Source organism: Schistocerca gregaria, chromosome 3, assembly GCF_023897955.1.
Source record: "Schistocerca gregaria isolate iqSchGreg1 chromosome 3, iqSchGreg1.2, whole genome shotgun sequence".
Lineage (NCBI taxonomy): Eukaryota > Metazoa > Arthropoda > Insecta > Orthoptera > Acrididae > Schistocerca > Schistocerca gregaria.
Window position 1 is genome coordinate 256,685,657 of NC_064922.1, and position 17,909 is coordinate 256,703,565.

The 17,909-nt window shown below is 42.5% G+C and overlaps 1 protein-coding gene across 1 annotated transcript in view; it reads right to left on the reverse strand.

Moving 5' to 3' along the window:
* LOC126354437 (protein fem-1 homolog A) overlaps positions 1-16,633 on the reverse strand; it is a 53,242-nt gene extending 36,609 nt beyond the window's left edge. Inside the window, exons 1-2 of the mRNA XM_050004123.1 lie at positions 15,047-16,633; positions 9,326-9,508 (exon numbers count right to left, since the gene is read on the reverse strand). Coding sequence (XP_049860080.1) covers positions 9,326-9,508; positions 15,047-16,258 — 1,395 coding nt within the window. The 5' untranslated portion in view covers positions 16,259-16,633. The remainder of the gene's footprint in view (positions 1-9,325; positions 9,509-15,046) is intronic.
* Positions 16,634-17,909: the final 1,276 nt, after the last annotated feature.

The following is a 17,909-nucleotide window of genomic DNA, read 5'->3' on the forward strand; positions in this document are numbered from 1 at the left end:
ATCACTGTACAAAAATATGCTATCAGCAAGTTGTGAGCGAAGTTTGAGAAACTTGCAGTGATAAGTCAGCTCGGGAGTCGAATCATTCAGGAACGAGCTGAGGTCAAAATTAACACAAACCTGTGCCTGAAGCCAATGTGGTGAAGGGCTCTCACCCATTCAGAAAGTGGCAGGAAGTATGAACTGCAGCTGCTGAAGGAGGTGACAAAAGCAGATGCCAGGAGGCCGCAGAGAAGAAACGTACATCTCGTATTGGCGGTCAAGAATGCCATCAAAAAAAGGGTCAAAGGTTAGGTGGCTTGGCATGGAAGAAAGCTGACCCACATACCTACTGAGTAGGATGTCGCACTGGTATGACTGTGGTAGTTCACCAGTTTCTGCATAGAGACTCACAACTGGGCTAGTATGGAAGGCACCAGTGACAAGACGGATAACCAAATGGTGTATTGTATTTAGACAGTGTAAGATAGATGGCCGTGCAGAGGAGTAGACAATGCATCCATAATCCGACTTGGAGCGGATAAAGGCAGAGGAGTACAGTCCGGTCAGCTCTCAAAGAGGTACCACTCAATACACAAAGGACACTGAGGGACCGGGTGCAGTGTGCAGCCAGGTAGGATACTGAGTTTCCTATCAAATGTTAGCTCTACGAACTTCGTTGTAGCCATGAATGGGAGAGCATTTTGGCCCAGTCGCAAGAACGGTGGAAGACAGCCTTGTACCGCCAGAAGTTGACGCAAATAGATTTGGTAGCAGAAAAGTGGAAACCATTTGTGACACTCCACAGAGACAGTCCAAACAATGCTGAAGACAGTGTTACAGGAGACATGCCCACTGGGAGCTGCAATTAATAGCAAATTCATCAATGAAAAGAGAGCCGGAAATGCCAGCTGGGAGGCAGTCCATAATTGGGTCGCTGGTTATGGCAAGGAGGACGACACTCAGTACGGAGACCTGAGGCACCCAGTTCTCCTGTGAATAGATGTGGGATAAGGAGGAACCCACACGTACCTGGAAAACTCGGTCAGTTAAAAATTCCCGGTTGAAAGTGGGAAGACTACCGTGAAGGCCCCATGTGTGCGTAGTACGTAGAATGTCTGTCAACCAACAGGTATCATAGGCTTTATCCAAATCAAAGAATACGGCCACTGTTTGTCGCTTCTGCAGAAAATTATTCATGATGAACGTCGATAGGGTGACGAGATGATCAACTGCTGAGCGGCGCTTTCAGAACCCACATTAAGCATTAGCGAGAAGATGGTGTCACTCCCGCCACCACACTAATCGACCATTAATCGTGCGTTCTATCATCTGGTAAGGGAAATTGGATGATAGGTGGAAGGAATACATTGACCATTAGCAGGTCTAGGTAGGGGAACAATAATAGCTTCACGCTAAAGCATGGGAAATACACCGTCAGTCCAAATACGGTTGTAGGTATCGAGGAGACAGTGTTTTCCCGCAGGAGGAAGATTCTGCAGCATGAGGACATGGATTGTATTGGGCCCAGGAGCAGAAAACCTGTATGAAGAGAGAGCACGCTCAAGTCCCCTCATAGTAAAAGGAGTATTGTAACACTCTCGATTCAAAAAGAGAAGAGAGATTGCACAAGTCTCCTCCGCCTGTTTCCGAGGATGGAAGGCAGGATGGTGGTGGTTGGAGCTTGAAACCATCGCAAGGTACCGGCCCAAAGCATTCAAAACATCGACAGGGTTGACTATAATGTTTCCCGTCACAGTCAGACCAGGGATCGGAGAGTGGGTGGTAGTCCCAAAAAGCTGGCGCAGGCCACCCCAAACGAGAGAGGATGGAGTAAAACTGTTGAACGATCTGGTGAAGGAAACCCAGCATGTTTTCTTGTTTTCCTTAATAGTGCGACAGCACTGCACACATAGTTGCTCGTAGCGGATGGAGTTCGTTAACGTAGGATGACGGTGAAAGACACAAAGTGCACGTCGACGGACACAAATCACATTGGCACACTCCACAGTCCACCAAGGGACCGAGACTCGATGGGGAGAAGTAGTAGTACGAGGGATAGAGTATTCGGCAGCCAAGAGAATAACATGCATGAGGTGCTCGTCCTGATCATCACAGCTGGGAAATGGCCGTTCGTCAATGACTGCCAAGGAGGAAATAGCCTCCAGTCAGCAAGAGAGAATTTCCAACGAGTGGGCTGCTGTGGTGGGGTATGACTGTACAGGCGAGTCACACAAGGGAAGAGGACACTCGGGTAAGAATTGAAAAGAGCACACCACTCGAGACGTCAAGTGACCTGGGCAGAACAGATTGAGAGGTCTTAGTGGGAATAAGTGTGCGTGGAATCAGAGAGAAAAATAGCTTCGCCGGTGTTAAGGCACACAAGATTAAGATGATTAAGAAGATCTGCCAAAAGAGAACCACTCGGGCAGGTGACGGGCGAGCCCCAAAGAGGATGATGGGCATTGGTGCCACCGAGCAACAGAAAGGGTGGAGGAAGCTGAGCAACAAGCTGCATCAGGTCCACCCTAGTGACAGCAGAAGATGAAGGGATATAAATGGTGCAGAGGGAAACGGTAAATTCGGGAAGGAAAACACGGGCAGCAGCTGCTTGCAGGTGGGTGTGCAAGGAGACAGGACGATGACAAACATCATCTCGTAGAAGCAGCATGACTCCACCATGAGCAGGAATCCCTGCTGTAAGGGGAAGGTCCATCCACAGCAAAGTAAAATGGGAAAGAGCAAAATGGTCTTGAGGACATAGCTTGGTTTCTTGGAGATAGACTACAAGTGGTCATTGCGATCACAGGAGCAGCTGGAGGTCAGCCTGTTAGACCGAAGGCCATGGTTATCCCATTGTAAAAGGGCCATAAAATTTAGGAACACCAGAGAATGGAGAAGAAACACTCACCTCGACGATTGCTTAGGGCGAGCCATTGAGGGATTACAGCCACTGGAATCCACTGGTGGAGGATCTTTGTCCATCAACTCAGCTGTATTAACAGAGCTTCCCCGGTATTGACCAGTTGAAAAGGACCAACGAGTCGAAGAGAGCGACGAGTCAGAGATGGGGAAGACTGTTTGCCTCTGGATGATTGTTTTGACTTTTGGCGAATGGCAGAAGAGCCAGACGGCTGCAAACTTGAGGTATGCACGAAATCTTCCCAAGGAAAATCCTTTTTGAATAGATGGTTCGCTGGCTGCATTGCAACCATCTTCGCCGGTGAGGGTGAAGAACGGGTAGCAGAATCTACAGCCCGGGAAGCTGAAGACGAAGTGTCAGCTTGAAGGCGAGGCGACTTTGCCACCATCGAACTGAACTGTAAGTCACAAGTTTGCGTAGCCATGTTTTTCTTGGGACAGGGAGAGGCTAACACAGTGCTGTAGCTTCCAGACGAAGGGACATTCGGTTTACGGCTCACCAACAGTTTCCGGGCAACAGGAAAATGTACCTTCCCTTTCACCCTTACGTCCTGAACGGCCCACTCGTCTTGACAGATGGGACAAGAACGAGAAGCAGCAGCACGTTCTCCATGACAGTTAATGCAGGGGGGGGGGGGGGGGGGGGGAAGGAGGTGGATAGGCGCCCCGTGTGCATCCTTGCTACAAGTGACACATTTGGCTGCGTTTTTACATGGCGTGATGGTATGATTGAACTGGTGGCATTTATAACACATCAACGGATTGGGAATGTAAGGGTGCACAGAGATGATTTCATAGCCTGCCTTTATCTTGGTAGGAAGCATTAACCGATCGAAAGCCAGGAACAATGTGCGAGTGGGCATCAAATCACTAGCTTCCTTCTTCATAACTCTATGAATAGCAGTAACACCCGGATCCGATAGATAATTAGTTATTTTGTCCTCCTTCAAACCATTCAATAGCCGGGTGTAGATAACACTGCAGGACAAGATAAGTGTCCTGTGAGCCTCCACTTTTATAGGGTATTCGTGGAGAAGTTGGGCCTTGAGTAGCTTCTGGACCTGAAGAGTACTATCAGTTTCCAAAAGCAGAGTCCCATTGCAGAGACGGGAACATGACTTCACAGGGCCAGCGATGCCATCCACGCCTTGCTGTATAACAAAGGGGTTTACAGTAGCAAAAGCCTGGTTTTCGTCTAAACATGAAACTACTAGATATCGAGGCACAACAGGAAGAGACATTGAGGCATGAGACTCATTCCACTTTCTTTTACGTGAAACACTCTGAGAAAGAGGAGAAAAATCAGTCATTGGGAAAAAGTCTCCCACAATTGCCAGCATCTCTGATGGCGCACTCCATCCACCATGGGCCCTCCAAAGGGGAGCGCCCCCCCCCCCCTTATGTGATTGTCCTCACCTTAGGTCACACCTCCTGAACGACAGACAGAGGGACCAATCGGCAAAGGAGGAAGGTAGCAGCTCAGGCAATCACCCCACCTTAAGCCTGGCCTGTATCAGAGGGTACGTGCGGGCCCTACATGCCAACCCGGGGCTGGGAATTAACGGAACCCAATCTCCTGCTGCGCGTCAAACGTGTGGGTGGCCATCAGGCACACACAGGGGTGAGAGGAAAAGGTAAGAAGGAAAGTAAGCAAGAAAGAAAGGATGGCCTCAAACACTGCATCAGAGGAAAAAGAGAGCAGAACAAGAAAAGAAAGGGGCTAGGAAAGAGAGGGACAGGGAAAAACTGAACTGGGAAAGAACAAAATGAGGAGAGGGCGGTGCAGGGAAAGGTCTGTGGCATACAGTAAGGTGTCGAAGTTGAGTGACTGTAGGAGGATACAAGATAAGACAAGATTTCAAGTTTATGTGATGAATGGCAGCTAGCTCTAAATGTAGAAAATGTAAGTTAATGTGGATGAGTAGGAAAAACAAACCTGTAATGTTTGTACACAGCATTAGCAGTGTCCAGCTTGACACAGTCACGTCATTTAAATATTTGGATATTAGGTTGCAAGTGATATAAAACGGAATGAGCACATGAGGATTGGTGAATGGTTGGCTTCGGTTTATTGAGAGAATTTTAGGAGATTATGGACCATCTGTAAAGGAGACCATACTTAGGATGCTAGTGCGACCTATTCTTGAGTACTTCGAGTGTTTGGGTTCAGGTCAGATTAAAGGAAGACATTGAAGCAATTTATAAGTGGGCTCCTAGATTTCATACTGGTAGGGTCAAACAACATGTAAGTGTTACGGAGGTGCTTCCAGAAGTCAAATGGGAATTCCTGGAGGGAAAGTGACATGCTCTTCTAGGAACACTGTTCAGACATGATTCTTCAGTTTCTCCAGCATATTTCTTGCTGAAACAGTCCACAGGTGTACTGCTGGTCCATAGTGTCCAACGGGCACTATATTTAGGTGATCAGACATGTTGCCATCATAAAGTGCGCTGACGAACTGAGCTCCTGAGGGCGGGCAGCCATCTTAAATCCCCTCTCCTTGCAAGGCATTCTCTCTGCAGTTCGCGCCCACTCGTCAGAGGTCTGTGAGACGCTGGCATCGGCATCTGTGTTGGTGTCGGTGCAATTGCTTCATCTGCCCTAGTCGCCCGTTCGTTTCCTTTGCAGAGCGTCTTTTTAATTAGACACACTGCTGGTTCCCATGCCCTGCTGAAGTTGTAACCACAATCCCAGTTGATGAGTCTGTCACTGGTACAAATTTTGATAGCATCTCTAATGACGTGAGCATTATTGGCAAGTGTCAAAGATGATCTTGGTTTGCAGAAGACCAGCATATACCAGATTACGTGTCAATGTGGGAAGACTTATATTGGACAGACAGTTCACACCATCAAAGATCACTGCCGAGAACATCAGACACACACTCGACTTGGGTACCCCAATAAGTCGGCAGTCGCAGAACACTGTTTGCCCAAAAATCACAAAATGAACTACCAACATACAATGGTCTTGGCACAGACATCTAAACGTTGTTAGAGAGGCTATCAAAATTCTTACAAGGGATGGACTCATCAACCGAGATTGTGGCTACAACCTCAGCAGAGCATGGGAACCAGCATTGAGTCTAATTAAAAAGACGTTCAGCAAAGGAAATGAACGGACAACTTGGGGGGATGAGGCAATTACACCGACGCCACCACAGACGCTGACACCAGGGTCTCACTGACCACTGACCGAGGAGAGAAAGCCTTGCGAGGGGAGGGGATTTAAGACATATGCCCGCCCTCAGGAGCTCAGTTCGTCAGTGCACTTGACGATGGTGATATGTCTGATTGCCGAAATATTGTGCCTGTTGGACACTATGGACCGGCAGTACACCCGTGGACTGTTCGAGCACTATTGAGACGAGAAATTAGGGCTCGTATGGAGCCACACAGATATTTATTTTTATTTGCAGGTGGAACAAGAAAGGAAATGACTAGTAGTGGTATGGGGTATCTTCCGCCACGCACCGTATGACAGAGTGCAAAGTATCAACGTAGATGTAGACCATGGATTACACATTCTCAATGACAAATGACGACATCATTCAAAGTGTGAAAGAAGAAACAGATGGCCAGGAGGATGACACTGTCACTGAAACAGAAATGGAACCATTAGCTGGTGACACATTTCCATATCTTGACACGGCACTATTATGAATGGAGTAGCAGCTTGAGTGTGGCCGTATACAGCTACTCACCATCAAGCAGACGTGAGACTTGGCTGCAAGAAAATGACTGAAGACAGCAAAACAGCTGACACTGACTGATATATTCAACAACTGACACTGTATGTATCTACAGCACTGTATAAAATCCAAACAACATTGTTTTGTAGTCATTAAATTAATAGTGCAGCAGTACATGCAGTATGCACAAATTTTGCTTCTATGTTTTTTATTTTTAGTAAGAAATGACCTGCTTTCATGGTTTATCCAATTATCTGGATCGGGTCCGGTCTCAAGTTATCCAGATAATGGGAGTTCTACTGTATTTAGGTACCATGACCCTCTGTTGTACGCAGATATAGCCAGTTAATACGTTGCGTGGACATTTGATCAAGAAATGAAGTATTACCGCACTTGGTTTAGAGTACAGAAATTGGGTTTGAAGGTCAGTCTCTGTTTCCTCCACTTAGCTACAGTGAACAGCCTGATGAAATAGTGAATAGCTGCAAAATGAAATAAAATTCTACAGAAAGATATTAAGGACCTGGAAATGGCAACTTCCGCGAAGAAAAGACCTACAGTGGGCGAACCTGAGGGTGAAACTGAGCTTCAGGAATGCAGGAGATCCAAATACTACAATCCTCCTGCACATATTCCTTGTAATAATGAGAGATTAGATTATATGGTTACGATCATTTCCAAGTCGTCCATGATCAATCTTCTCCACAAATGTGTAGATTAATTTTGCATAACAACAGAACCAAATTATGCTGCAAAAAATGCAATGTAATAGTACTGGAATGTATATTTAGTTATGTCTTCTGAAGCACCAAACAAGCACTTTCACATACAGAAGCAATATTGTCTTTGTTTGGTACATTATTATTAATCATTCCTCTATGACTGTTAACCTAAGGCATTAACTGATTATTTAAATTTGTGTACACATAAATGAGTAATAAAATTTGTAACTATTTTGGATGATATAAATATGCAGTTCATCTGACAATCACAGTCCTGCACATACACTCCTGGAAATGGAAAAAAGAACACATTGACACCGGTGTGTCAGAACCACCATACTTGCTCCGGACACTGCGAGAGGGCTGTACAAGCAATGATCAAACGCACGACACAGCCGACACACCAGGAACCGCGGTGTTGGCCGTCGAATGGCGCTAGCTGCGCAGCATTTGTGCACTGCCGCCGTCAGTGTCGGCCAGTTTGCCGTGGCATACGGAGCTCCATCGCAGTTTTTAACACTGGTAGCATGCCGCGACAGCGTGGACGTGAACCGTATGTGCAGTTGACGGACTTTGAGCGAGGGCGTATAGTGGGCATGCGGGAGGCCGGGTGGATGTACCGCCGAATTGCTCAACACATGGGGCGTGAGGTCTCCACAGTACATCGATGTTGTCGTCAGTGGTCGGCGGAAGGTGCACGTGCCCGTCGATCTGGGACCGGACCGCAGCTACGCACGGATGCACGCCAAGACCGCAGGATCCTACGCAGTGCCGTAGGGGACCGCACCGCCACTTCCCAGCAAATTATGGACACTGTTGCTCCTGGGGTATCGGCGAGGACCATTCGCAACCGTCTCCATGAAGCTGGGCTACGGTCCCGCATACCGTTAGGCCGTCTTCCGCTCGCGCCCCAACATCGTGCAGCCCGCCTCCAGTCGTGTCGCGACAGGCGTGAATGGAGGGACGAATGGAGACGTGTCGTCTTCAGCAATGAGAGTCGCTTCTGCCTTGGTGCCAATGATGGTCGTATGCGTGTTTGGCGCCGTGCAGGTGAGCGCCACAATCAGGACTGCATACGACCGAGGCACACAGGGCCAACACTCGGCATCATGGTGTGGGGAGCGATCTCCTACACTGGCCGTAACACCTCTGGCGATCGTCGAGGGGACACTGAATAGTGCACGGTACATCCAAACCGTCATCGAACCCATCGTTCTACCATTCCTAGACCGGCAAGGGTACTTGCTGTTCCAACAGGACAATGCACGTCCGCATGTATCCTGTGTCACCCAATGTGCTCTAGAAGGTGTAAGTCAACTACCCTGGTCGGCAAGATCTCCGGATCTGTCCCCCATTGAGCATGTTTGGGACAGGATGAAGCGTCGTCTCACGCGGCCTGCACGAACGCTGGTCCAACTGAGGTCCCTGGTGGAAATGGCATGGCATGGCAAGCCGTGTGATCATGTGATGTATCTGACCCCAGGAATGTGTCAATAAAGATTCCCCTTCCTGGGACAATGAATTCACGGTGTTCTTATTTCAATTTCCAGGAGTGTAAATAAATCCTAACCCCCACAATCATGTGGGCCTTTTTTTCCCTTTTGCATATTTAAATAGAATTGACTTTGTTTAGTATCTTTTCTGACCTAGTTGTAGACTATAAAGTTTGGGATTGTTACTTTAGCAGCTGTTTGCCTCACTTTGATTTCTTCAATAAGACTAAAATAGACATTTTCCCAACTCATCTGCAAAATTTTTTAAGTTGTCAAAAGACCAGTTCTCCCTGATCCGGAATTTGAAATCAACCACCGTTCAGCAGAGGTTTAGTATTTTACAACTGAAACACCATAATACCACAAAAATTATTTCTAACAGGAAAGATAACATCTGAAAGGCCAGCAAATTTGTCAGTTTAGAAAAACATACAGAATCAAGAAATAAAACTCTTCATTCTGCTGTGCAATGTATGGCAGTATACCCTAATATACTGCATTTATCCTTTGTAATTACCTCAAGCAGTTTCCTCATATCTGGAAGTTCACGACCAAGCAACTGAAATACAGCAGCCACATCTTCAAAGCGAGGTTCTCCTTCTGGCTGTCCAGCACCAAGTACTTCAAGATTCTTCTCATTCAAGTCAACAAACAGGCGAACAAGGGCTTGTGCAGTGAAGCAAGTATCATTATATAAAATCTGTCAGACGAAAGAAATTACAAATGTTACACCAATAACGTACAAGTCAATAAACCAGTTTTAATCATCTTAGAGTGGCCATAAAAATAGCTATCACGATATTCTTCAACAACTGTTCATATTTTTGGAGATTCAAATAGTTACAGGAGCTGCACTTCAAGAGAAGGTCATATCACAATCAATGTGACTTCATCCATTGTAATAGAGTGATCTGTATACTCCAGCAGAGACACTGGAAATTTTTCAATGCAACGTATCGTTAATTTCACAATTTCTTGAAAATGAGAAGGATATATTCACTGCAAGTAGCATAACTGCCTAGATACCTAATGCCTAAATAAAACTTGTGAATGGATAATTTCCAAGTACTTCATATCAACCTATAATGCAGCATAGGAAGAACTTTTTCACGATCGGGACTAAAAGTATTGCAAGTTAACAGCATCAGTAAAAATCCAAGAGAAACATAAAAACAATTACAAAATTTTACCTAATGTCACTAAGTTGTCTGACTGTTTCATATTGCAAATAGTGGCGATTTCATGGTTTGAGCAGTGTAAAGTTGTTTTAGAGTATGTACTTGCCTCTCGACATAATGATTGCTGGTGTCTGGTGCATGATGATTTTGAAGCCCTGGCTGAATGCATCAAAAATTCAGCAGGCTCAGCGTAAGCAATTGAGTTCAGAAATAAAGGTGCTAGTGTCGGAGTTTTATGAAAATAATGACTACAGCTGAATAATGCCTGGAAAGAAAGACTATGTAATGGTGAAAATGGGAAATTTATGTGTACAGATGCAAAAAAGACTATTGCTATGCACCATATCAGAACTATATGTAGAATTCAAGGAAAAGTATCCCAATACCAAAGTGGGTTTATCATCTATTTTCAATCTTCGGCCAAAATGGGTTGTGCCTGTAAGTGCAAGGGGCACGCACAATGTGTGTGTATTTGAGACCCATCAAAATGCTAATCTGATGTTTGCTGCTATAAAGGAATCTGGTCTGGATTATAAATGTGCAATGAAGCTGCTGGTGTGTGACATCAGTTCCTACCAGTGCATGATACACAGGTGTGAAAAGTGTCCTGGTAAGGCAAATCTTGCAGAACACATGACTAACAAACTGTATGGTGAATTCCTTATGGATGACAATGAACTTGTTTCTTATAAACAATGGATACACATGGATCGCACAAGTCTTTAAACAAAGCAAAGTACAGTGGAAGATTTTGTTGAAATGTGTTGTCAAAAAACAGACAAACTGACCCCACATAGCAACAGCACAATCGGCTTACCTCCAGTTTTGTAACAAAATGAAATTATAGTAATACCAGACTTTTCTGAAAATCATGCATTTATGGTTCAAGATGCCATCCAAGGATATCACTGGGGCAACAGTCAAGCAATTCTCCAGCCATTTGCAATTTACTATAGAGGTGAATCAGGTGATGTGTGTCACGAACCTGTACGTTTTTAGTGACTGTTTAATTCATGATGCCATTGCAGTTCATGCCCATATTCGCTCTGTCATGGCATATGTGAAAAACAAGCTGCCTCACATACATTTTGCGAAATACTTCAGTGATGGGGCAGTTAGTCAATACAAAAACTGTAAAAATCTCAAAAATTTATGCATGCATGCATTACCATGATTTTCAAATTCATGCAGAATGGAACTTTTTCGCAACAAGTCATGGTAAAAAATGTATGTGATGGTATTGGTTGGTGATACCATTAAGCACATGGCACCACGAGCTAGTCTGCAGCACCCTATAGAAACTCACATTCCAACAACTCTTCAATTATTTACCTGGGTACAGAAAAATATCTCTGGCATACAATCATTCTATGTTTTGAAAGATGAGGTGAAATCAGTCGAAGAGTTGCTAAAAGCAGACTAGCACACGTTTAAACTGTTGCAGGCACAAGGAGCCATCATCACTTCTCTCCAGCTGACTCTGACAATGTGCAGATGAGCAGACTGTCCGGTTATAACTATAGGTTCAAGAACATGTGTCTTCACAGTGTGTCTGACTCAGGATTCAGAAGCAAAAGCAGCCACATACTACCAGGTTGCTATGTTATTGCTGTTTATGATGACAAATGGTGCTTAGGATGTGTTTCAGAGTGCTATGAAGCAGAAGGTGATGTATTTGTGAACTTCATGGCACCAGCTAAATCATTTCATTGACCATGTTTGGCTGACAGCTGTTGGATTCCTTTTGAACATATTCTTATGACAGTTCCAGTTCCTACCACAGTGTCAGGAAGACAGTACAATTTGCCACTCAATGCATAGAGTACAGTAGCTAAAGTGTGAGGGAACTTCTGTTTGAAGCACAATCGACTGGTTTTTAGCAGTTAAGGTGCAGTAAACATTAATGATAGGTTGTGTTAATCTGTCTATATGTTGTTGCTTAGTGATTAAATGGTTGCGGGAGAGGATAAGAAGAGGCAGAACAGTTTACAATATGTTTTTACAAAATTGTGTTGTGGAACAATGGCCACGCCACCAAATACATATGTCAACTTCCACTGTACACAAATGTCTTGCAAAAACATGCTGAAATTTTGAGATTTATATCATTATGGTCTACTTATGCAATATGTGAAATTTGGCTTGGATACTACTTGTCCCTTTTGTGCTACCACACTTCGCAAATCTATGTTTTTCAAGTAATTTTTCAAATTTTTGTATTTTCGTGTGCATGTAACTCAGTTTTTGTGACTGATATGAGCATGATGAGCTCTGCTTGTGTTTAGACCACATTAAGCTTACCACAAAAAATGTATACCCTTTTTGAGTGAATTATATTTGGCATAGAGAGCACCTACAATATGTACCTTTTAACGTATTAAATTTTTTTAATCACATTTTGGAATTTTTTATTTTCCCTCAGAAATACGTTGTTGGTTGTTTGATTCATGGAGTGTGTTCTCTAAATGGATGGTACTGGGTTTTAAAAATTTCACTGGACTGTATGGAATAGTTCCAAAGTTATTAAGACCTGAAGCTGAGTCTGAAGATAGATTGCCAGATGTAGGTTGCAATTTCCGGGTCACGCCATCTTCTTTCACAAGTCATAATTCTGGAACTAATTGGCAGGGGAAACTAATACTTTATACACGAGTGTTCCACACATAGTAGAATTAGTGTACTGAATTTCAGTCAACTCTGAGAGCCCCTGGGTTAACTGACATGGAATGACCCATTTGTATTTTGAGTGTACATATTTAACCCATTACCTGGCTCTGTCCAGTTACTTTGAATGTTGGTGCCCAAATCATGTAAAAACACATTTTCCACTTTGGCATTTCACCCACTATTTGTCTGAACCTTATCCAACAAGTAATAGAGTGCTGCTGTGGCAATACTGTAATGGCATTTGACGGACATCAACTTGTTTATGGATGATACTAGCATAATAAATCAGTGACTTAAAGGAATCTCTGTTTCCTGCTACCAATAAAATCCTTAAGAGCATACATTCGAGGTTCAAGCCTTCACTTACTGTAAAAAAAAAAAAAAAAAAAAAAAAAAAAAAAAAAAAGTGCATATGACATAGAAAAATGAATGAAAATCAAGACCTAAATTTGATGTTTGGTGGTAATGAATAAGAAACAATACAATATCAAACTGTTAGAAACATACAACCACAGTCTTGAATTGTAAATGCAATGTAGGAACTTTCTCACACATAATTCAGCCTATTTTGCCCAGAGAACAAAAGCACTATACATACAACAGAATGCAATACTTTGATTACTTCCAGTCCGTTAGTTTAACTGCAGAACACCATTCCACGAATTACAACAGAAGTTCCAAAAAACATTTGCACTACTGATATATTCTGTTTGAAACATATCATGATATACAGAAGCACTCCACACCTCTATCCAACAAGTTACATACACAGTAGCTTCCCCAGGATGTAGGCTGCAGTAGGTACTGGGATATGAAGAAGCTTGCACAGGATTGTATAGCATGAAGAGCTGCATCAAACCAGTCTCAGGACTGAAGTCAACGACAACAACAACAACAACAACAACAACTTCCCCAGAAATATAAAGTGTAAGTTAATTATTTAAGCCAATCATGCAGACAAGCAAATTGGCTCTAACTGTCATAGCTACAATATTTACACTTGAGGGACCCACCAGAACAAATCAGTAAAACTAACTCTTATAAATTGTTGATGGTGAACACAACCAACCACAAATTGGCTTTATGTTACTTTATTCAAAAAATACCGTTACCAGTTTCATATTTGAGAATTCATCATCAGACAGTTTTTCATGCTTTCTGATGATGAATTGAAAAAAATTTTGAAACTGATAATGGTAGCCCACTTTTGGACTAAAGTAATGTAAAACCAATTTGTGTCTGGTTGCCGTTCACCATCAACAATTTATTTTACATAGCAGCCAGTCTCCTACCATGTCTGTCTATGACAAAATTGTAAAAAATAATTCATATTCAAAGACACGAGAACCACAGTGGAATTACATTTGGCAATGCAGTTCCAGTGCAGGTCAACTGCTTGGATGTGGGATGGGATGTAACAATATAACTGAAAACAATTCTCCTTAAGAAATTTAAATGACCACTTATGTACTCTACTAGGCAGTATAGCTGCCACCAGGATTGATCTATTGGCAGTAATGGCTTGAAGGGATTGACGATATGCTGATCATATGCCCCAAGATCATAGATTGTTCCGCTTATTGCTTTGTATGTAGCAATCGTCCAGTTAGAACATGCCTAAGGCCTCTCTAATCCTTCAGTGGTATTTTTAGTTACATCCGCTAACAATTTCAGTATCTGCTTTTTGGGAAAGTTTCTGTTGCTTTTTTTTAGTTCGTCTAGTGTGAATACAATAATAAGCACAGCCCATCAACGAAGGAAGTATGATAAAGAGTAGCAAAACATTGTACATAATATAGTGCTTGTGGTTTTGAAAATGTACTAAGTAGCACTCACAGTGGCCTTCTTAATACTTCCTAGAGGTGCATTTTGCATAAACAGATTTAATTTCCCCTCGATTTACCTAAACTGTTAATTATAAATGCTAGTATAAGTCCAGTTTCCTAAATTGTTGATTATAAATGCTGGTACAAGTCCAGTTACCTAAACTGTTGATTATAAATGCTGGTATAAGTCCAGTTTAAAAGCCACAGCTATTTCTAACATATTTTATGCTAATGGCAATATTACATAAAAGGGTAGCCTAAGTTGTAATAATGTTTCATTTTATTTCATGTTAAATTTGAGGTATATTACTACAGTTTCATTTGAAATGTCCTGCATTATTGTGCTGAATGGTATTTGAAACTTTACTGCAACATACGAATACTCAAAACTGTCTGTCACAGGGGTAAATCATTCAGAATAATACCACTGAGATAATATCTAAAATTGATACTTAATACATAAAACAAACGAATTAAGTTAATGGAGCAAAGACTGTAGCTTATGACAAATTTTGTACACACTATAAACATTTCGCAGGTGTGGAAAAAATATTTACTATAACTTACAGTGTCTTTCTCCACTCTTATTTCCAAAGCACGTCGCCACAGGTCTATACAACACTGATATCTCAGTGCATCGGCGTACGCTGCACCCCGATACATCAACCTAAACAATGTATCTTTATGATGAGGTCCTAAGATTCGTTCGCATATCAGCAAACTCTGGTACCGCATCGCATCCAGATCAAAAGATATATTCATAAGATCTTCGAACGTTCTGAATTCTGTGGCGTATCGGAAGGCTGCTCGTGGAGGCATGAGAGGACGCTTTGGAAGAGGTTCACCATCGACTCCGTGAGTAAAGCGAATTCTCGTCGCAATTCGCCAATGCTTCAGAGCTGTGGATGTATCGTTATGTTCATCAAGAAATGTTGACCCCATTAGCTCGTGTGCATTTGCTAATCCTTCAGGATCATACTTTACACGGTATATCAAATAATCGAAAATTTGGACAGCTCCCTTTAAACACGCTGTCTGGAGCGCATCATCATTGTATCTACTTCTAGCATGTGGATCCGCACCATGATCTAGCAACAACTTAGTGGTCTCAAAGCGATGTTCCTGAATGGCATAATGCAGTGCTGTTTTGTTTTGAATGTCACGCGTATTCACAGATGCGCCGTTTTGCAACAGATACAAACAAAGCTGCACACTCTGAACAGAATTGATAAGACAAGTACCACCATTATAATTTGGCCTTAGTATATCTGCACCATGTTCTACCAAATATGATACTATCTCCAGATGTGTCATAAAGCAGGCACTACGTACAGGGGTTGATCCAGAATCAGAAATAGCATTGATATCAGCACCATGTTCCACCAAACACTTTATGACTGGAAGCCGACCAGTAACAGCAGCACACCACAATGGAGTCACACAGTGAACAGAGTGATCATCAGGCACTTCATAGAGTCCTTTTTGTTCTACATCTGCGTCACATACTGTTATTAAATATTCGACGATTTCCACATGACCCCTTTTGCAGGCAATAAACAACGGTGCACAACCATCTTTCAGACGACACACAATTTCCTTTCTTTCTTCTCGACTGAATTTTTCCAGTTTAGTTCTTAATTGATAGGACAACCTAGCACCTGGAGCTGCATGTTTACATTCTTGCATAAGGTCGTTGAACAGTGCATCCTTTTGGTTAGACAGGTCCAGCTTTCCTGTGAACCACATATCCAACCGTTTTCCCAAACTTCTGCTCAGCATAAGAAATGGCTTAATTTTCACCTCAATTATTTTTACTCTATCACAACCATGAAAACTGACACCATCACATGCAAATTTTAAATTTAGCACATGAGTGGCAGCATGATTTTCGGGTTCCTATTCGCACTACAGAATTGACAGGAAAATACACAAATAGCAAGCAACACACTGCACTACACAACAACACCACAACTACTCGCACTACTCACTACCAGACGCACTTCACGACTAGACGCTTTTGGTGTCTACAGTCAATACGCACTACCAACATAAGCACACAAATATACTGTTTCAGAGATATAACATTTTACATAGTGGAATTTTACGGATTTTCACTAGTCAACTTAGCATTACTTTCAGCAATTCTTTTATGTCCTTGTTACTATAGGCAACAACATGTTTTTCGCTTCTAATATTCGTTACATTCATCTTTGGAAAGTGAAGTTGGTAGCCCTTTTCTTTCACGCCACAGACTTCACCAGCGAGTGATCGCAGCTACACAAGTCAGAAGTCACCTAGCGAGCTCAATTGGATCGTAGCGGAAGAAAGCTATTGGGCTTCGCGAATATTGTTCAGTTAACTACCAGTAATCACTGAGAGATATTTCAGTGTGTTAATTATCATTCGTGCAAAATAAGAATACTACGTATCGGCTGAAATAGCGATATAGACATCGAACAGAAAGTATAACTGGAAACACTAAAAATCCCTGGAGTGCTTTGCGAGGATCTCATTGGGAATGTGGTGATTATCATCTAAAACGTTTTCCTCAGATTGAACAAATAATAGTTTCGTGTCATTTAGAAAAATAAATGTGCCCAACAATTTAAAATAAAAGTCAATAGGTCCGCAATAACTGACAACACTGGTCATAATAAACTTGAAATGCACACAGCAATATGTAATTGAATCCTAGTTGCTATGCACTTTTATTTCACAGAAACACTCTTCGTTATTAAGTTTATCGAGACGGAAATACGTAATATCACAATGGTCCTCAAAATACGTCGCTTTCAAAACATCATACTGCGTAATTTGTTTTCCGTAACAAGCTTTGTGTAGTTTGTACGCCTACTGCGATTTTCAGAAGTTGTTACAGTACAAGGCTTTACTAAAAGTTCTAAATTTCATGAAAAAAAGAGTTTCTGAAATGAGAATTAGACCAACTAGGTACGAAAAAAATTCGTATTTAACAGAAGAAGCGGTATTACAAAAATCATTTTTGAATTTAACAGAAGCATTATCTGATACTTCTTTTTAGGGACTTCAACTATTTGAAAATTTGAGCTTTTCTTCACTAACAAATGGAGTGTCTGATAAAACCTTTTGTGTGAGCAGATCCAAGTTACAACAAACTCATTTTGATTGTCTATTTTGTGAAACAGTTTGTTTAATACGTCGGCATCCGTGAAGTATGGCGGCTAGAAGGGCCATTTTCCGTGTAAATCCATCAAGAAGGCTCGGGGAGTTTTTACACTGGTAAGAGAAGATAAGCAGTTGTTAGCGTGATACTTACTTGTCAGATAATGAATGGACTTATTTTAGTTACAGTATGTCAAATATAGGAGAGTTGTGGGCGAGGTCTCAACTGACAGAAAATCGCACTCTGGAGGAGGAAAAGGCCTACCATGGTTTTAACAATAAAATTCGG